Source organism: Mercenaria mercenaria, chromosome 7 (assembly GCF_021730395.1).
Source record: "Mercenaria mercenaria strain notata chromosome 7, MADL_Memer_1, whole genome shotgun sequence".
NCBI lineage: Eukaryota > Metazoa > Mollusca > Bivalvia > Venerida > Veneridae > Mercenaria > Mercenaria mercenaria.
In genome coordinates, this window is record NC_069367.1 from 69,734,275 (window position 1) to 69,756,698 (window position 22,424).

General features: G+C 36.7%; 1 protein-coding gene across 3 annotated transcripts in view; it reads left to right on the plus strand.

Annotated features, from left to right (window-relative positions):
• The window catches only part of LOC123553972 (ATP-binding cassette sub-family C member 4-like), a 169,786-nt gene that overhangs the window by 32,968 nt on the left and 114,394 nt on the right, over positions 1–22,424 (plus strand). The window contains exon 8 of one of the 3 annotated variants that reach the window (XM_045343769.2): positions 3,314–3,563. The exons of the other annotated variants lie outside the window; for them this stretch is intronic. Within the exon in view, the coding sequence (XP_045199704.2) occupies positions 3,314–3,563 (250 nt within the window). The remainder of the gene's footprint in view (positions 1–3,313; positions 3,564–22,424) is intronic. 3 annotated transcript variants of the gene reach the window in all.

The window sequence follows — 22,424 nt, forward strand, 5'->3', positions numbered from 1 at the left end:
CAAGACCACATGCAGAGTGCACAACCCAGGCGATCAGGTCCAAGGTCAAGGTCACACTTGGAGATTAAAGGTCAACTATCTTAACAGATCTTCTTAACCCCGGGGAAGATTTTTATAAAACTAGCGTCAGTTGTTAACCTCATCCAGGACAACCAAGGTCACTTGGTCCGAGGTCAAGACCACACTTTTAATTCAATGGTCAAATAGCTTAAATTTGTGTCTGCTCCATATTTTTTAAAGCACTGGAAGATTTTCATACATAGAACTAGCATCCATTGTTTACCTCATCTAGACAACATGCAGGTCACTAGATACAAGATGAGTGCCTAACTTTGAGGTCAAAGATCAAATAGCTTATCTTGCTGTAGAATTGAAAGATTTTCATTCTAAGCATCTTTTATTTAGCTCATCAAAATGACATGAAGATTATGTGACCCGGGTTACTAAGTTCAAGGTCAGTGCCATGTTTTGAGGTCAGAAATGAAATACAGTAACATTCCACATCATAATGACCAGTTGGAAAATAAGACTGTTATATGAAAAAGACCAGTTTTTGAAAGAAGTGAGCATTTCTCTATATATTTCAATAGTGATTAGGTCTGAAAATAAGACTGGTTCGCTATTACACAATATGACCACTTTTTGCAGTACCAACCATTCGAAATATGTTGTTGATTTCTTCTTTAACAACTTATGCATGTCACCTACATTTTGTAATTATGGGTGTATCTGACTAACCTAATTTTACGACAAAATGTGTTAACAGCTTATGATACCCAGAAGTGATGTGTGAAAATAGATTTGGTGAGAAGGATCAAGTATAAATTGATATATAAAACACTCCTTTCTATTACGGAGCAGTATGGCAATCTCAGTTTTTAGCCTAGAAAGTTAGTATAGAGAGTAGACTCTTTACAGGAGTGGCGAAAATCATAAACAAACTTGTTTTTGACGCTATACCTATGTATAATATGCACCCACAATTTGGGGAGGTGTGTGTGTGTGGGGGGGGGGTGTGGATCACCGGGTAAAAAAACTGTGCATCATATGCACGAGTATATATGGTACATCATTTACATTAAATTAGTTCTTTCTGTGTTTTGGCATGACTGAGAATGAAGTGCCCAAGGTAAGTTAGTGCACAAGATGAGTTATTGACATGTAATAGCCCGATGTTCTTTCAAGTACATTTGAATGCCATACCGGTAGTGTTTGGATGAAAGACTGACTCAATAATAAGACTACATTTTGCTAGTCCCACAAGTGGTCCTAATAGCAGAACTTTACTGTAGCTTCAGTTATGTCCATTTAATATCTTCTTGACCGCAGGAAGGATTTTCTTAAAATCATCATCACTTGTTAACCTGGTACAAACAACATGCAGAGTACACAACTCAGGTCATTAGGCTCAAGGTCAAGGTCACAATAAGTAGTCAAATATCAAATTGCTTAAGTTTGTGTCAGTTCCATATTTTCTTAAATTTTTCAAGACTGTTTACTGAGTGAATATCCCAGGTAATTACATCCAGTGTGGTACATCTGCCTTTAGTCCATTACAGTAAATGTTTACTGTGGTACATCTTGATTATTTGATCATGACTTTAATGGAAACAAGTAGATAATAATAAATCTAGCAGTAGAAAAAACTTTTTTTACTTGTTTCCCAAAGTGAAGTGAATTTAATGATGAATAAAAATTGATGAATGTGTTTGTTTTTGGTTCAAACTGCTGCCAATTTTGTATCCTGTTTTTGAGCTGTTAGATTATGTTGATTTTAACATAAAATCAGTTTTATTTACTCATTTGGTTTGTGTATACACCATTATGAAATGAGACTGAAGCCTGCCAGCTAAACTCGGTGGGGAGAGGGCAGCTGTATGGATTGTGCAGGTTGGATGCTGTGAATGTTCTCTCTAACAGTTTGTTAGAAGTCATTGAGTCTGGAATCATTTGTCCTCCACCTCTGATTCATGTGGAGAAGTTGGCAGTAACTTGAGGAGAACAGGTTAGTACTGGTACAGAACACCAAACACTGGTAAAGGTTTTACTGCCTGCTGTTATATAAATGAAATACTGTTGTAAGTTAGCGCTAAACCTAAAACAGACAAAATGACTTACTAAAAATATACTTTTTTTTGTAAATTATATCCCTTTGAGTATTAAAACGGATATTTAAAGGCAGAAAACTTTATATTTGGCAGAAGCAAAGTTTAAAGTTGCAAGTGTTAGTGCATGTTTTTGTTATAAATTTGTCCTTATTTTTCACCACAGTATTTCTTACTCATGTTACAATTTCAGTTTTGCTTGCTGTATTTTCTTGTGGATGAATGCATGACTTTTAGTTACCCTACAGTTTATGAGCAAGTGATATTTTATGGAACAAATTGTGTCTCGCAATTACATTTTATGTGGCTCACCAGCTACTCTAAGCAGGGGTACGTCAAGGGGGATGGTCATGTATTATTGATAAGGGATCAATGAATAGTAACTTGAAATGAGCATGGACTGCTTTCAAATTTTATCATTTGGTTCAGCTTGGCATTTTTAGGATCACCAGACCTTTGGGCCCACCAGAGCTAAAAACAGAAATAAATAAAAAAACACTTTTAACAGCTTCTTCTCACAAACCGCTTGATGAATCTTCACCAAACTTGGTCTGTATTATCCTTGTAAGATCCTCTCTGTTTTGTTCAAATGATTCGGCCAGGCTTCCAGAATTAAAGATACAAAAACCTTGGAAAAACTTCTTGTAATGACTGCTTGATGTATCTTCACCAAACTTGGTCAGAAGCATCTGTGAATGGATCTTTCTCAGATTGTTCAAATGGGTTCTCTTAGCTACACTTGAGGCAAAAAGTATGGAAAAGGCACACAAAATGTCTTCTTCTAATGAATTGTTTGATGAATGTTAATAGAACATGACCAGGATCAGAATTCTTTTGTACAATCCATCTGTGAGAGGTGTTTTTATGACCCCTAAGGAAAGCATACAATGTAATAGCACTGTCTGTCTGTATGTTAGTTCATTTCATTGTTAGTTCATTTTTTTCTGCCTCAGCAATAATTTTCAAGCTAAACATGGGGTTTTGACTTTTTGCAAAGGTGTCAAACATAATGAGGTGTGTTATACTATGTACTGCCAAGGTCAAGGTCACAGGCAAGGGCAGTCCACCTTCTGGTGAGTTTGGGATATTTACTTATGGTTGACATCTCTGGTTAGTTATTCTGTTAGCCTAGTTTTATTTAGTATAACACAGTGAGAAATATGCATGATGCTTAGTGTTTAATTTATGTTTTTATTCCCTATTTGCAGTGAAGAAGTCAAAAAGGTAGCCCTTTTAGGATACATAAGAGGCATGATCCTTGGACCGTTCTTTTCATCAGTGAAATTAATTGTGCTGGTTGTATTTTTGACATTTGTCTACACTGGGGGTGCCCTGCGATCAGAGATTGTATTTGTGGCTGTATCTCTGTACCAGGTCGTCCGTCTGTCCACAGTTCTCTTCGTGCCATTTGCAATCCAGTTTATATCAGATACAAATGTGACATTTAAAAGAATGGAGGTTAGTCAAATACATATGTCTTGTTGATGTTGTTTGTTTGAAAGGGTTGTACGATCTATATCCCGATGTTTTTGTTGGTAAACTAACATTATATTATATGATACTGTAGAAGTTTTGATTTTTATATCTATGTGTTGTAAATACTAACTGTAGAAATATAAATTGATTTAACATAGAAATTCAACAATTTCGTTTAAGTACCCTTAAGATTTTTAATCCACCACCACAAGTGGTGGGGGGTTATAGGAATGGTCTCCGTCTGTCCTTCCGTTCTTCCGTAACTTTTTGTGTCCGCTCTGTATCTCCTAAACCCCTTAGAGGCTTTTCATGAAACTTGGGTCAAATGATCATCTCATCAAGACAATGTGCAGAACCCATGAGTCAGCCATGTCGGTTCAAGGTCAAGGTCACAACTCAAGGTCAAAGGTTTGAGCCTTCCATTTCGTGTCCACTCTGTATCTCTTAAACCTCTTGAAGGATAATCATGAAACTTGAATCAAATGATCAACTCATCAAGACAATGTGCAGAACCCATGAGTCAGCCATGTCGGCTCAAGGTCAAGGTCACAACTCAAGGTCAAAGGTTTGAGCCTACCATTTCGTGTCTGCTCTGTATCTCTTAAACCTCTTAAGGATAATTATGAAAGTTGGATTAAATGATCACCTCATCAAGACGATGTGCAGAACACATGAGTCAGCCATGTCGGCTAAAGATCAAGGTCATAACTCAAGGTCAAAGGTTTGAGCCTTCCATTTTGTGTCCGCTCTGTGTCTCCTAAACCCCTTGAAGGGTTTTCATCAAACTTGGGTCAAATGATCACCTCATCAAGACGATGTGCAGAATTGATGAGGCAGCCATGCTGGCTCAAGGTCAAGGTCACAACTTGGTGTCAAAGGTTTGAGCCTTCCATTTTGTGTCCAATCTGTATCTGCTAAACCCTTTGAAGGATTTACATTAAACCTGGATCAAATGATCACCTCATCAAGAACTCATGAGTCAGCCATGTCAACTCAAGGTCAAGGTCACAACTCAAGGTCAAAGGTTTGAGCTCTGTATCTCCTTAACCCCTTGAAGGATTTTTCATGAAACTTGGGTCAAGTGAGCACCTCATCTAGACGATGTGCAGAATTCATGGGTCAGCCATGTCAGTTCAAGGTCAGGGTCACAGCTCAAGGTCAAAGGTTTACCCTTTCACTATCCATACCAGTGGCGGGGGATTTAGCTGTCTTTCAGACTGCCTTGTTAAAGTAGTAATGCCATTTAGAAATTGAACATAGAGATTAGATATGAAGCCTGCATATGAAATTCAACATTGAAATGATGTTTCTATTTTAAGACCCTTAAGAAATTGACAAGAAATTAAACTTCATTTAATACCTGTAAGAAATTCAATAAGGAATTCAGCATAGAAGTGATGTTTCCATTTAATGACCAGTAAGGAAATCAACATAGATTATGACGTTCCAGTGAAACACCCATAAGAATTCAACATAGAAATAGTGTTCTCTGTAAAGAATTCAACATAGCAATAATGTTTCCATTAAAGCACTTCATAAAGAATTTAACATACTAATGTTTACAGGGCTAACATGAGTCTTGCTTCACCATACTCCTTGCCTGATATAATGTTTACAGGGCTAACGCGAGTCTTGCTTCTCCATACTCCTTGCTTGAAAAAATGTTTACAGGGCTAACGTGAGTCTTGCTTCACCATACTCCTTGCCTGATATAATGTTTACAGGGCTAACGCGAGTCTTGCTTCTCCATACTCTTGCCTGAAAAAATGTTTACAGGGCTAACGTGAGTCTTGCTTCCCCATACTCCTTGCCTGATATAATGTTTACAGGGCTAACGCGAGTCTTGCTTCTCCATACTCTTGCCTGAAAAAATGTTTAAAGGGCTAACATGAGTCTTGCTTCCCCATACTCCTTGCCTGAAAAAATGTTTAAAGGGCTAACGTGAGTCTTGCTTCCCCATACTCCTTGCCTGAAAAAATGTTTACAGGGCTAACATGAGTCTTGCTTCCCCATACTCCTTGCCTGAAAAAATGTTTAAAGGGCTAACATGAGTCTTGCTTCCCCATACTCCTTGCCTGAAAAAATGTTTAAAGGGCGAACATGAGTCTTGCTTCCACATACTCCTTGTCTGAAAAAATGTTTACAGGGCTAACGTAAGTCTTGCTTCACCATACTCTTTGCCTGAAAAAATGTTTACAGGGCTAACGTGAGTCTTGCTTCCACATACTCCTTGCCTGAACAAAATGTTTACAGGGCTAACATGAGTCTTGCTTCACCATACTCCTTGCCTGAAATAATGTTTACAGGGCTAACGCGAGTCTTGCTTCACCATACTCCTTGCCTGAAATAATGTTTACAGGGCTAACGCGAGTCTTGCTTCACCATACTCCTTGTTTGAAAAAATTTTAGAGCGTTAAAATCTGGAGTCTTGCTACACAATTTAAGTTTCAAAGTTGCCATATGACCTACACTTCAAGTCCAACAAAAGAAATAACAAACATCTCTAGGATACATCAGGAAGGCATAATGATCCCCTGTTAACACTTAGCCTTACATTTTGGGAAAATAATTCAAACAACACCAAATTATAGAAAGAAAGGGTTGTTTCACATTAAAATTAAACAGCATATAAAACATGTTTATCATTCTTCAAAACAGTTGTCAATATATTGATCTAAACATTGAAATCTGGAAAAAGGACTGCATAAAGGGGCAATGCATGCCTTTAAAAACACCATTTTTGAAACACTGTTACATGCAGTAATGTCCCAGTGCTGACATTTCACATAACTGGGTGGAACTTAGTTTTCAGCATTGTATATTTTTATTTATACAAATGGCATTAATTTTTAGAGGGGGACAACTTTTTTCAGAATATTTAAAGTATCTATTATATGGCAGAACATGTAATGATAGATTGTTGGTAAAGATGTTGTTCGTTTATCAAATATTCTGTGGTTTGAAGATATACTCCTAAACCTTAAAGAGCTCAAACAGACCAAGGAAGGCATAATGTTTTGGAATAGAGGGTTCGCACAAAATCTAAGGAAGGCACTATATATTGGAAATTGAGATCCTCTAGTAGAGGGTTCAGACAAACTTAGGAAGGTATAATGTATTGGACTAGAGATCCTGTAGTTTAGGGCTCAAACAAACAGAAAGGCAAAGTGTATTGGACTCCATATCTTCTGGTTTAGAGCTCAATAAGGAATCCAAAGTTATAAAACTGAACTGGGAGTTAAGAATCAGCCACTCAAGTGCTTAACTTGGCTCCATACTCAGTATTGGAAACTTTAGCTGTGATCCATTAAACCCATATTGACAGATATGCAGTTGTACAAAAATTGTGACTAGTATGGTTGTACGGAGACTGTTACGTTGGTTTAAGTTTTGAACTAGAGGGTTGTACAAAGTTGATGTGCTCGGGTTTAAGTTATGCACAGAGACTGGTTGCCCAAAGACTGTTTTAATAGTTTAAGTTTTGTACAAGTTAGTTGTACTAATATTGTGTTTCAACAAAATACAAAGGTGGGGAATGGGTACTAAATGGCCAACATATATTGTGTTTGTACAATCAGCTTGCACAATTTAATTTTTTTATAAAACAGTTGAAATAATATTGTGTTTGTAAAAACTGGTTGTACAAAGAGTGTTCTAATTGTTGAACTTTTCAACAAGTTGGTCATAATGCTTGCTTTAGCTTTTGGCTGTCTTACTTAATAAATCTTTTTTAGTTTGTATTGCTTGTGATTTGTGTTGTTTCATTTTTAAACTATCAGGACTTTGGCACTTTTAATGTAATTGCTACTGTAAATGGCAGAGATTGAGGAAGTATATTTGGAATCATTTTGTATAGTTTGTCTTTTTATGCTGCTCACTTTCTTGTAATGGATCATGTATACCTTACTTTAGTGTATTGGTGCTAAAAATACTGATGGGTTACAAGTTAAGAGTTTTAGCCTTGCGAAAAATGCTTATGAATTTGCTTGGGTGTTATGCAAAGGTATGTTCTTTAGCCTTATAGGACTGCTTTTAAGCTTAACCTGAGCAATGCTCAGGTGAGTTATTGTGATCGCTCGATGACCATCGTCTGTTCACACTTAGCTTGTGTATGCAATAGAGGCTGCATTTTTTACATGATCTTCATGAAATTTGATCAGAATGATTGCCATGATGAATCTAGGTCAAGTTTGAATATTGCTTATCTTGGGTCAAAAACTAGGTCACTAAGTCAAATAAAAAACAACAACTTTTGTATGCAATAGGGGCTGCATTTTGCACCAGATATTCATGAAATTTATTCAGAATATTTGTCTTGATGAAATCTAGGTAAAGTTTGAATATTGGTCATCTGGGGTCAGAAACTAGGTCACCTGGTTGAATCTAAAGAAAAACCTTGTGTATGCAATAGGGACTGCATTTTTAACTGAATCTTCATGAAATTTGATCAGAATGTTTGTCTTGATGAAATCTAGGTCAGAATTGAATATGGGTCATCTGGGGTAAAAATCTAGGTCACCTGGTTGAATCGAAGAAAACCTTGTGTATGCAATAGGGGCTGCATTTTACAGTTTGATCACAATGTTTTGTCTTGATGAAATCTATGTCAAGTTTAAATATAGGTCATCTGGGTTCAAAAACTGGGTTACATGATCAAATAAAAGAGAATCCTTGTGCATGCAATAGGGGCTGCATTAAACACTGGATATTCATGAGATTTGATCAGAATGATGTTTGATGAATTCTAGGTCAGGTTTGATTAATATTCATATGGGGTCAAAAACAAGGTCACCCAGTCAATTCAAAGAAAAACTTAGTGTATGCAATAGGGGCTGAATTTTTCACTTGATCTTCATGAAATTTGATCAGAATGTTCGACTGATGAAGTCTAGGTCAAATTCGAATATTGGTCATCTGGAGTCAAAAGCTAGATCACCTGATTGAATCAAAGAAAAACCTTGTGTGTGCAATAGGGGCTGCATTTTTCACTGAATATTGGTGGAATTTGATCAAATGTCTTGATCAAATCTAGGTAAAGTTCGAACATGGGTAGTCTGTGGTCAAAAGCTTAGGTCACCTGGTCCAATCAAAGAAAAAATGTGTGTGTGCAATAGGGGCTGCATTAAACACTGGATATTCCTGAATTTTGATCTGAATGAACTTCTTGATGAAATCTAGGTCAAGTTTAAATATGGTTCATCTGGGGTCAAAAACTAGGTCACCCGGTCAGTGCTCTGTTGATGTGTTGAATTTTTTTTTGCACTTTTGCCGCAAAATATTTTACTTGCACAAACAAAGCATATTCTGTAGTCAGTGCTAACTAACATTATTTTATCTCCAAAAATTTGTAGATTATACTACTTCAGAATTGTATATTGTATTTATTGTGATTTTATTTTACTATTTTTAGAGTTTTCCAATCCTTATGTGTTGTAGATAGTAGCATTTGATTTAGATTTGAAAAGTCGGTAATGATGTTCAACCAATATTTCCTCAACAGCTACGAGATTGAGGTGGTGATGCGGAAGATGATGCTTGGAGCTCTGTTGGATATGATTTCTTATACTGGACGTTACTTATGTATCTATACAACTGTCCTGTCTATTGCTCTAAGTGCGGAAGCTTTCAGAGCTGAACGTATTTTTATCATGTATATATTGTATGCATGGCTTGAAAATGTGTTCTGTTACTTTCTGCAACAGGGGATTAAAATGATAACAGAACTAGTCATTTGTTCTGAGAGGATTCAGGTAAAAAGATCAGAGATTAAGCTAAATTCTTAGAAAATTGTGTATAGAACTAACTTGTGTTACTTGTTTCACTTTCAATTTTCTTGATTATTTCACATTCCACATTGGCTTTATTCACATATTGCTATTCACATACTAACAAAATTTGTTGTTTAACAAAATACCATAATATTATATTCCCTAATGAAATTTCCTGCTACATACAGAGAATACTATGATCATTCATTAGAAGCTGGATTTATAGTTTATATTTACTAAGGAAAAAACTAAAACTAAAATGAAGGCCTTAATAAAAGACTCCTTTTGAAAAATTTTATGCTACCAGGGGAATATATAGTATACAGACATGTTCTTACATTTAATTTACAGTCATGAACACACAGTCATGTGCTTGTAAAATTTTTATTCATTTACCGAAAAATACAGTAATGATTATGTGCTAACAAATATAAGTCAGGTGGTTACAAAATATACAAAGTATAAATCACATTCTTACAAAATATATAGTCATTGTGCTTACAAGATATACAGTCACATGCTTGCAATATATATATTCGCATGCCTCAAAAATATACAGTCACCTCCTTACAAAATATACTGTCACATTCTTACAAAGTTATAGTCACATGCTCACAAAAATAATTGCCACATGCTTACAGAATATTACTTCCATACTAACAAAATATACAGTCACTTGCTTACAAAATAATACAGTCACTTATTTTCAAAAACACTGTCTCATGCCTACAAAACCTAAGTCACATGATTACAAAATACATAGTCACATACTAAAACATTTACATTCTTTTTCTGACAAAATATATAGTAACAAGATATACAGTCATGTGCTTACAAAACATGCAGTTAATTGCTAACAAGATATGGAATAATTTGCTTACGAAATAGTCATTATGCACTTTAACTAGTCTGCTTTGAGATATTATTTGTAACTACCTGTAAACACAATACTCATAATGATTCCATAGTGGCTCTATACCACGAGTATAGGTTTGCTGACTTCCGATTGCTTGCCTTTTGCCATCCCACTTGGGATGTATAATTCTGTCAGGTTAGGAGGTTGTCTGGCTGATGAAGGTCACCCTTATGCCTGAAATAATTCCCTGAAGGGGCACCTGTGATCTTGTTACCGAATGGAAGGTCTCATTGTGACCTAAATTGTGTCAGTGTGATTTGAATGCCAACAAAACAAAACTCAATGACACTGAAAAATGCTTGAAAAGGGTTGCTTTTGTATTTAAATTGCTTTGTTTCGTAATTGTACAATTTCAGTATTTGAAATTTTTTGCAAATGGTGCTTTGAAATTTTGTTTTACTCTTTCATACAGCTCTGGCATTCTTGCATTACTTTCAGCTTTCTTTACAGAAAACCATTGAATGCAGCATAGGTAATTGTTTTAGCTGTCTGTTACTCTGGATAACACACTTATTTATTTAATGTATCATTACTATGGTGGCTTATTTCTGCCATGAAATAGCTAGGTAACTGTCATGATAATATTGTAAACTTTCCAGGAAATGTGTGTATTATTTCTGGAAACATTTTAGCGATAAATAATATTTTCTAGAGATTTTTTTTTATGAAAATGTTTAAGGGGAAAATTCCTTGTTAGTGCTTACATCTGGAACTAGATGCTTGGTAACTATCAGGATAATATTCTAAACTTTCCTGTTTATGTCTATAAACATGATTGCAGTAATTTATTTTTAGCTCACCTGTCACAAAGTGACAAGGTGAGGTTTTGTGATCGCGCGGCGTCCGTCGTCCGTCCGTGCGTAAACTTTTCCTTGTGACATCTCTAGAGGTCACAGTTTTCATGGGATCTTTATGAAAATGGGTCAGAATTGTCATCTTGGTAAATTCTAGGTCAAGTTTGAAACTGGGTCACGTGCCATCAAAAACTAGGTCAGTAGGTCTAAAAATAGAAAAACCTTGTGACCTCTCTAGAGGCCATGTATTTCATGAGATCTTCATTAAAATTAGTCAGAATGTTCACCTTAATGATATCTAGGTCAAGTTTGAAACTGGGTCACGTACCTTCAAAAACTAGGTCAGTAGGTCTAAAAATAGAAAAAACCTTGTGACCTCGCTAGAGGCCATGTATTTCACAAGATCTTCATGAAAATTGGTCAGAAGGTTCACCTTGATGATGTCTAGGTCAAGTTTGAAACTGGGTCATGTGCCCTCAAAAACTAGGTCTGTAGGTCAAATAATAGAAAAACCTTGTGACCTCTCTAAAGGCCATATTTTTCATAGGATTTGTATGAAAGTTGGTCTAAATGTTCATCTTGATGATATTTAGGTCAGGTTCGAAACTGGGTCACGTGCGATCAAAAACTAGGTCAGTAGATCTAAAAATAGAAAAACCTTGTGACCTCTCTAGAGGTCATATATTTCATGAGATCTTCATGAAAATTTGTCAGAATGTTTACCTTGAAGATAATCTAGGTCAAGTTCGAAAGTGGGTCACGTGGGGTCAAAAACTAGGTCAGTAGGTCAAATAATAGAAAAACCTTGTGACCTCTCTAGAGGCCATATTTTTCATGGGATCTGTATGAAAGTTGGTCTGAATGTTCATCTTGATGATATCTAGGTCAAGTTCAAAAGTGGGTCACGTGCCATCAAAAACTTGGTCAGTAGGTCAAATAATAGAAAAACCTTGTGTCCTCTCGTAAGGCTATATTTTTCATGGGATCTGTATGAAAGTTGGTCTGAATGTTCATCTTGATGATATCTAGGTCAAGTTTGAAACTGGGTCATGTGCGTCAAAAACTAGGTCAGTAGGTCTAAAAATAGAAAAACCTTGTGACCTCTCTAGAGGCCATACTTGTGAATGGATCTCCATAAAAATTGGTCAGAATGTTCATCTTGATGATATCTAGGTCAAGTTTGAAAGTGGGCCACGTGCCGTCAAAAAGTAGGTCAGAAGATCAGATAATGAAAAAACGTTGTGACCTCTGTAGAGGCCATATTTTTCATGGGATCTGTATGAAAGTTGGTCTGAATGTTTATCTTGATATATAGGTCAAGTTTGAAACTGGGTCAACTGCGATCAAAAACTAGGTCAGTAGGTCTTGAAATAGAAAAACCTTGTGACCTCTCTAGAGGCCATACCCTTGAATGGATCTTCATGAAAATTGGTCAGAATGTTCACCTTGATGATATCTAGGTCAGCTTTGAAACTGGGTCACATGCCCTAAAAAACTAGGTCAGTAGGTCAAATAATAAAAAACCTTGTGACCTCTCTAGAGGCCATACTTTTCATGGGATCTGTATGAAAGTTGGTCTGAATATTCATCTTGATGACATCTAGGTCAAGTTTGGAACTGGGTCAACTGCGGTCAAAAACTAGGTCAGTAGGTCTAAAATTAGAAAAATCTTTTGACCTCTCTAGAGGCCATATTTTTCAATGGATCTTCATGAAAATTGATCTGAATGTTCATCTTGATGATATCTAGGTCAGTTTCGAAACTGGGTCACGTGCGGTCAAAAGCTAGGCCAGTAGGTATAAAAATAGAAAAACCTTGTGACCTCTCTAGAGGCCATATTTTTCATGAGATCTCCATGAAAATTAGTGAGAATGTTCACCTTGATGATATCTAGATAAAGTTCAAAACAGTGTCAAGTACCTTCGAAAACTAGGTCAATAGGTCAAATAATAGAAAAACCTTGTGACCTCTCTAGAGACCATATTTTTCAATGGATCTTCATGAAAATTGGTCAGAATTTTTATCTTGATAATATCTAGATCAGGTTCAAAACTGGGTCACATGAGCTCAAAAACTAGGTCACTATGTCAAATAATAGATAAAACGACGTCATACTCAAAACTGGGTCATGTGGGAAGAGGTGAGCGATTCAGGACCATCATGGTCCTCTTGTTTCTAGATATGTTTCCAGGAAACTTTTGGCTATTGAAATAAACTTCAGAAAAGTTCAAAATGTCAGGATAATTTCTGAAAGCATCTAGATAGCTATCTAGCTGAGGGAAATTAGTAAAACATATTGAGATAATAAAGTAAGTTACTGGAAACATATGTCTAGGACATTTTTGGTTATTGAGATAATCTTTTCAGAAAACTTGGGTTTATCAAGATAATTTTTTAGAGTATTGCGATGGCTACCTAGCTATCTTGTGGCAGATGTACACCACCCAAACGCTAGAGATGTCATTATTGTAGAACAGTTTTCTAAGATTGTAAAGATTGTGTTTGAAAAAGAATCCGTCAAATGCTAAAATTTCTGGTCTGATTTCAAGTTATGGAAACATTAATTTGTAAAAAAGCGTAGTGGAAAATTTAGTCTGTTAGGATATGATATAAAAGAAAAAGCTTTATTCATAATTTTCAGTCTGCATATGTATACATTCAAGTGTAGTTTATTATTGTATAAATAAATCCATAAACTGTTTTGGGGGTCATGGTTTGGATTTTGGCTCATGCAGTCAGTTGTGCAATCAGTTTTCTGGATTGTTGCAAAACATCACAGAGCAAACTTCTTGACTGCCATTAAAGGATTCCAGTGGATTTCTACATTGATTGCCGTGAAATGACATAGATTGGCATTATTGATACATTACAAGCATTTAAATAGAGCTGACACTAAAAATAAATAGTGCTCCTGCAATACTGCTTTTGTCCAGTAACAAACCTAGAGCTGTCATTGAAAGCAAATAATGACCCAGCAATATTGCATTGTCCAGTAACAAACCCGGAGCTGTCTTTGAAAGCAGATAATGCCCCTGCAATATTGCATTGTCCAGTAACAAACCTAGAGCTGTCTTTTAAAGCAAATAATGCCCCTGCAATATTGTATTGTCCATTAACAAACTCGGAGCTGTCTTTGAAAGCAAATAATGCCCCTGCAATATTGCATTGTCCAGTAACAAACCTGGAGCTGTCTTTGAAAGCAAATAATGCCCCTGCAATATTGCATTGTCCAGTAACAAACCCTGAGCTGTCTTTGAAAGCAAATAATGTCCCTGCAATATTGATTTGTCCAGTTACAAACCTAGAGCAGTCTTTGAAAGCAAATAATGCCCCTGCAATATTGCATTGTTCAGTAACAAACGTAGAGCTGTTTTTGAAAGCAAATAATGCCCCTGCAATATTGCATTGTCCAATAACAAACCTAGAGCTGGCTTTGAAAGCAAATAATGCCCTGACCATTAACAAACCCGGAGCTGTCTTGTAAAGCAAATAATGCCCCTGCAATATTGCATTGTCCAGTAACAAACCCTGAGCTGTCTTTGAAAGCAAATAATGTCCCTGCAATATTGCATTGTCCAGTTACAAACCTAGAGCAGTCTTTGAAAGCAAATAATGCCCCTGCAATATTGCATTGTTCAGTAACAAACCTAGAGCTGTTTTTGAAAGCAAATAATGCCCCTGCAATATTGCATTGTCCAATAACAAACCTAGAGCTGGCTTTGAAAGCAAATAATGCCCTGACCATTAACAAACCCGGAGCTGTCTTGTAAAGCAAATAATGCCCCTGCAATACTGCTTTGTCCAGTAACAAACCATGAGCTGTCTTTGAAAGCAAATTATGCCCCTGCAATATTGCATTGTCCAATTACAAACCCAGAGTTGTCTTTGGAAGCAAATAATGCCCCTGCAATATTGCATTGTCCAGTAACAAACCAAGAGAAGTCCTTGAAAGCAAATGATGCTCCTGCAATACTATTTTATCCAGTAACAAACCAGGAGCCATCCTTAAAAGCAGATAATGTCCCTGCAATATTGCATCATCCAGTAACAAACCTAAAGCTTTCCTTGAAAGCAAATAATGTCCCTGCAATATTGCATCATCCAGTAACAAACCCGGAGCTGTCTTTGAAAGCAAAAAATGCCCCTGCAATATTGCATTGTCCAGTTACAAACCTAGAACTATCCTTGAAAGCAAAAAATGGCTTTGCAATCCTAGTTTGTCCAGTAACAAACCTAGACCTGCCTCTACAATATGGCTTTGTCCAGTAACAAATCTAGAGCTATCCTTGAAAGCAAATAATGCCCCACCAATACTTCTTTTTCCAGTAACAAACCAAAGCAAATAATGCTCTTGCAATACTGCTAACCTAAAGTTATCCTGGAATGCAAATATGCTCCTGTAATACTGCTTTGTCCAGTAACAAACCATGAGCTGTCTTTGAAAGCAAATAATGCCCCTGCAATATTGCATTGTCCAATTACAAACCCAGAGTTGTCTTTGGAAGCAAATAATGCCCCTGCAATATTGCATTGTCCAGTAACATACCAAGAGAAGTCCTTAAAAAGCAAATGATGCTCCTGCAATGCTATTTCATCCAGTAACAAACCAAGAGCCATCCTTAAAAGCAGATAATGTTCCTGCAATATTGCATCGTCCAGTAACAAACCTAAAGCTTTCCTTGAAAGCAAATAATGTCCCTGCAATATTGCATCGTCCAGTAACAAACCTAGAGCTGTCTTTGAAAGCAAATAATGCCCCTACAATATTGCTTTGTTCAGTAAGAAACCCAGAGCTGTCCTTGAAAGCAACTAATGCCTCTGCAATACTGCATTGTCCAGTAACAAACCTAGAGCTGTCCTTGAAATAAAATAATGCTTCTGCAATATTGCATTGTCCAGTAACAAATCTAGAGCTGGCCTTGAAAGAAAATAATGCGTCTGCAATATTGCATTGTCCAGTAACAAATCTAGAGCTGGCCTTGAAAGCAACTAATGCCTCTGCAATACTGCATTGTCAAGTAACAAACCTAGAGCTGGCCTTGAAAGAAAATAATGCTTCTGCAATATTGCATTGTCCAGTAACAAATCTAGAGCTGGCCTTTGAAAGAAAATAATGCCTCTGCAATACTGCATTGTCCAGTAACAAATCTAGAGCTGGCCTTGAAAGCAAATAATGCTTCTGCAATATTGCATTGTCCAGTAACAAATCTAGAGCTGGCCTTGAAAGCAAATAATGCTTCTGCAATATTGCATTGTCCAGTAACAAATCTAGAGCTGGCCTTGAAAGCAAATAATGCTTCTGCAATACTGCATTGTCCAGTAACAAACCAAGAGAAGTCCTTGGAAGCAAATAATGCTTCTGCAATATTGCATTGTCCAGTAACAAATCTAGAGCTGGCCTTGAAAGCAAATTATGCTTCTGCAATACTGCATTGTCCAGTAACAAATCTAGAGCTGGCCTTGAAAGCAAATAATGCTTCTGCAATACTGCATTGTCCAGTAACAAATCTAGAGCTGGCCTTGAAAGCAAATAATGCCTCTGCAATATTGCATTGTCCAGTAACAAATCTAGAGCTGACCTTGAAAGAAAATAATGCTTCTGCAATACTGCATTGTCCAGTAACAAATCTAGAGCTGGCCTTGAAAGCAAATAATGCCTCTGCAATACTGCATTGTCCAGTAACAAATCTAGAGAAGTCCTTGAAAGCAAATAACGCTCTTGCAATACTGCTTCATCCAGTAACAAACCTAGAGCTGGCCTTGAAATAAAATAATGCTCTTGCAATACGGCTTTGTCCAGTAACAAACCAAGAGCTGTCCTTAAAAGCAAATTATGCTCCTGTAATATTGCATCAACCAGTTACAAACCAAGCAAATAATGCTCCTGCATTGCTGCTTTGTCCAGTATAAAAAACACATTCTCTGGTTTTACAGAAAAAGGTTATCTTTACTTATTGTAAACTCATTGTTGTGCTTGGGGCACTTAGACTTTTCCTTATCTGTATGTCTGCCTGTCTGTCTGTCAGAAATTGTATCGTACATAACCCAGAGTCACGAAACCTCACAGCATTGTCATTCATCACTTGAAGTTGTGCACCTGGAGTTTCAAGTTGGATTTCACACAATCAGACCAGAGTTATGGCCCTTGACTTAGTCAAAATATGCAAAAAAGGGTCTGACAGTTTGTGTTGCATGTATCTAAAAAAGTATTCGACCTAGGATATTGAAACATTATAGGAATATTATTCAGCATGTGAAGCAATATAGCTGGGTTTTGTTTTGGATTTCTGTCAGTCAGACCAGAGTTATGGTCCTTGATTTAGTGAAAGATATGCATAAAGGGCATATTAAGTTTCTTTACTGGCACTATTGTGTGAGTTTACTGCTAGTAAATTGGTGTGAGTTAGGTTTACTGTCAGTAAGTTGGTGTGAGTTAGGTTTACTGCCAGTAAATTGGATTAAGGTTGGTATATTGTCTGTAAATGGTGTGAGGTAGGTTCACTGTCCATAAATAGGTGTGAGTTAGATTTACTGTCAGTAAATTGGTGTGAGTTAGGTTTACTGCCAGTAGGTTGGATTTAGGTTGGTTTATTGCTAGTAAATTGATGAGTCCGCTTCACTGTCAGTAAACAGATATATTTCCCTACTTGATTTTTGTCGAGCCTGCTTGCAGAAGAAAAGACAGTTGTCCAAATGGCTGTTGGGTTTATGTGCATGCGTGTGTCCGTTCGGTAGTTATGATTGGCTCCCAACCCCATGATATATTGCAGTGCTTTAGTACTTCTTTGGGAGCCTGTTGTAAAGACATTTGCCAGTATACTTGTAGCAACTGTGATCTTGTCTGAGGATTGACCATTTTTAGCTTGTTTAAAGTGGACAGTTATTTGTAGGGATATTCAGTTATTTCAGTAACCAGTTAACCATAAAGTCTTTCTATCAGTTAACCGAAATGAAATGTGCTGCATGTATTTCTGTATTGAGTGATGATTAGTTTACCTCAACATCACTAATACTGTTCATGTATTCAGACCGCATTACTTCTTCTTTGGATGTCTGTTAATCTTACTGTAGATGACATTTATAATTAAGGTACAAATAATTAATGTCATTGTCTTTTTTTATACACCCAAAGGGATGTATTGTGTTATGTCCATCCGTCCGTTAGCAATTCCATGTGCGCTCTGTAACTCTTGCACCCCTTGAAGGATTTTGAAGAAACTTGACACAAATATTCATCACATCGAGACCATGTGCAGAGTGCATGTTTTGGATGGCTCGCTTCAATGGTCAAGGTCACACTTAGGGATCAAAGGTCATATGACTTTGTTTCATGTGTGCTCTGTAAATCTTGGAACTGCTTGAAGGATTTTAAAGAGACTTGGCACAAATGCTCACCACATCAATACGACCTGCACAGTGCATGTTTTGGATGGCATGCTTCAAGGTCAAGGTCACACTTAGGGGTCAAAGCAATTTTGTGTCCGCTCTGTAACTCTTGAAACCCATGAAGGATTTTGAAGAAACATGACACAAATGTTCACCACATTGAGAACACATGCAGAGCGCATGTTTTGGATGACTCGCTTCAAGGTCAAGGTCAAACTTTGGGGTCTAAGGTCATATGACTTTGTTTTGTGTCCACTCTGTAACTCTTGAACTGTTTGAAGGATTTTAAAGGAACTTGGCACAAATGTTCACCACATCGAGACAACGCTTCAAGGTCAAGGTTACACTTAGGGTCAAAGGTCATACCTTCGTGGTATATTGCTCTGCATTGGGGTGCTCTTGCTTTTGTCTTTTTTTGTATAAAGTATTTCAAAATGATTGACAAATAAGGTATATTTACAAAGTTAGTTTAGTACTTACAGTGTTGTAGATGTAACACAATAATTTTGTGTTTTCCTATAGTGTTTTGTTCCATTATGATAATGGTTGTATCTGTATGATAAATAAGGAAATATTGCATAGGTATAAATATAGAAGGTTGGTAGTAAGATGAATTTCACTTGTATGACCTTTATTATTATTAGCTCACCTGCCACATAGTGACAAGGGAGCTTTTGTGATCGCATTTCATCCGTCGTCCGTCTGTCATCCATCCACAATTTTTTGTAAACACATTTTGCAACTGATTTTAATCAAACTTGCACACAACTTGTATTGGCATAATATCTTGGTTCCTTTCGAAAACTGGCAAGATCCCATCATAGGTTCAAGAGTTATGGCCCCTTAAAGGGCCAAAATTTGCTATTTTTGGCTTGTAAACATGATACAGACCACATTTTGCAATTGATTTTAATGAAATTTGCAAACAACTTTTATTGGCATAATATCTTGGTTCCTCTCAAAAACTGGTCTGGTGAGATCCCATCATGGGTTCCAGAGTTATGGCTCCTTAAAGGGCCAAAATTTGCTATTTTGGCTTTTGCAGCATATAGAGGCTTCATTTATGGTTTGATTGATACAGACTTGCAAAATATCTTTAACAACAATAGATCTTGGATTCCATGATGAATTCGGCAGATCCAGTCATAGGTTCTGGAGTTAGGCCTGTGATTGACCCCTGAAAGAGTCAAAATTCGTTAATTTTTACCTTGTGAACACGATAGATTTGACACTTTACATTCGATTATAACCACACTTACACACAACTTAAGTTGCAATAATATCTCAGTTCCTTTCGAAAACCGGCTAGATTCCTTCATGGGTTCTAGAGTTACTGCCTCTTTAAGGGGCAAAGTTTTCTATTTTGGCCCTTTCAGCCATATAGAGGTTTCATTTATGTTTTGATTTGATACAAACTTGCACAGAATGTTTATCTTGATGATCTTTAGGCCAGGTTCGAAACTGGGTTATGTGGGGTCAAAAACTAGGTCACCAGGAAAATCAGAGGAAAAGCTTGATAACACCCTAAAGGCCACATTTATGACCCTATCTTCATGAAACTTGGTCAGAATGTTTATCTTGATGATTTCTATGCCAGGCTCAAAACTGGGTCATATGGGGTCAAAAACTAGGTCAATCGGTCAAATCAAAGGGAAAGCTTGTTAACACTCTAAAGGCCGCATTTATGACCCTATCTTCATGAAACTTGGTCAGAATGTTCATCTTGATGATTACTAGGTCAAATTTAAAACTGGGTCATGTGGGGTCAAAAACTAGGCCACCCACTTAAATCAAAGGAAATGCTTGTTAACACTCTAGACCATATCTTTGACCCTATCTTCGTGAAACTTGGTAAGAATGTTAACCTTGATGATTCCTTTGCCAAGTCCGAAACTGGGTCATGTGGGGTCAAAAACTAGGTCTCCAGTCAAATCAAAGGAAAAGCTTGTTTTCACTGTAGATGTCACATTTATGACCCGTTCTTCATGAAACTTGGTCAGAGTGTTTATCTTGATTATTCCAAGGCCAAGTTTAACAGGTGAGTGATACAGGGTCATCATGACCCTCTTGTTATGATATCATTGGTAAATGTTTTACAACAAAACAAGATTTAGGCAAAGGAAATAGAGGTCAATAAAATTGCACCTTTACTGATCCTACCTTTTCTGTTTTACAAAACCTGTTCTATAGTGACAGTTTGATACAGCAAAACTGTATTATCTTCACTATGAAATACTTACTGGTATTTCATTTTATTATTGGCTCAAAAGTTATTTTTTACCATAATTAAGCTGACAAAAACATATCAGGCAGTTTTTAAAGGGTAAATCAAACACGTGAATTTATCCAAAACTTCTTTGTTGTGCAAAAAGGTTTGATATTGTGTCTAAAACCTTTCACACTCAATTGTCTAACTGCGCTTGTAAGTACTGCCTTCAGGCAAGAGTTGTCACAACTTTAAATTAAATATTAAAACTGCTGTTATTAATATAAACAAAACCATCATAAATTTCACATTTGTAAAATCATTAAATATTAAAACTGCTGTTATTGATATAAACAAAACCATCATAAATTTCACATTTGTAAAATCATTTTTATGCCCCCACATTTATGCGGGGGGGGGCATATAGCATTGCTGCCGTCTGTAGTTACGTCCGTATGTACATACATCCCGAAATCTTGTGTGTCCAACTCCTCCCACACTAATAGCCTGATTTGCTTCAAATGTGCAGATGACACTAAAGGAAGGATATTTTTCTGTGACTATTTTTACCATAGTTATGGCCCTTTGATAACTTTTGCTGTATGGAATATAGAGAAAAGTCTGGTGTGTCCATCTCCTCCTGCACTATTAGCCTGATTTGCTTCAAACCTTCACAGATGGATAAGCGTGGTGTAGTGAATGTAGCATGATATAGTATACTACACTGCTATATTGACAATTTTGAAAGCCTTAGTAACGGCTGGCTCGATTTCTAAAATTTTCACACCAGTGTTACTTGGGTGACCCCTATCAAATTGTTCAATCCAGCTGTGAATCTTGTGTGAGCATTCTAAGACCATCACGGCCATCTTGTTTGAGTTTGCTCCACTGATAAAGTGGTGTGAGCTAATTTGATTTTCTGCCATTATCTGGGTGTTCTCTTTCCTGCTGCAAAAGTATTGTGTTTTCTTCCCTTTTGCAAGGGGTATAGGGATTTCTTTACCATGTCCAGAGGTAAAGGGATTCCTTCCCCTGTCTTTAGGTCTAGAGTTTTACTGTCTATATCTAATCTCACTGTTGTTTTGATGCTGTGTTTAACGCATTTAACTCTATTCAGCTTTTAACAGTAAACTTTTGCTCTACCTTATATCATACAACTCTGTGAGGCTGATAGTAAATTGGTCTGAGTACGAAATTACTTCATTGCTAGTAAACTGTTATTAGGCTGCTAGTAAATTGATGTGAGTAGGTCACACTTCATTGCTAGTAAATTGGTGTGAGTACGAAATTACTTCATTTACTTCAATTACTTCAATTACTTCCTTGCTAGTAAACTGTTGTTAGGCTGCTAGTAAATTGGTGTGAGTACGAAATTACTTCATTTTCTTCAATTACTTCAATTACTTCATTGCTAGTAAACTGTTGTTAGGCTGCTAGTAAATTGGTGTGAGTAGGTCATACTTCATTGCTAGTAAACTGGTGTGAGGCTGATAGTAAATCGATGCGAGTACATCATACTTCATTGCTAGTAAACTGGTGTGAGACTGATAGTAAATCGATGGGAGTACATCATACTTCATTGCTAGTAAACTGGTGTGAGTAGGTCATACTTTATTGCTAGTAAACTGGTGTGAGGCTGATAGTAAATTGATGGGAGTATGTCATACTTCATTGCCGGTAAACTGGAGTGAGGCTGATAGTTAATTGGTGTGAGTTCGTCATACTTCATTGCCAGTAAACTGGTGTGAGGCTGATAGTAAATTGATGCGAGTA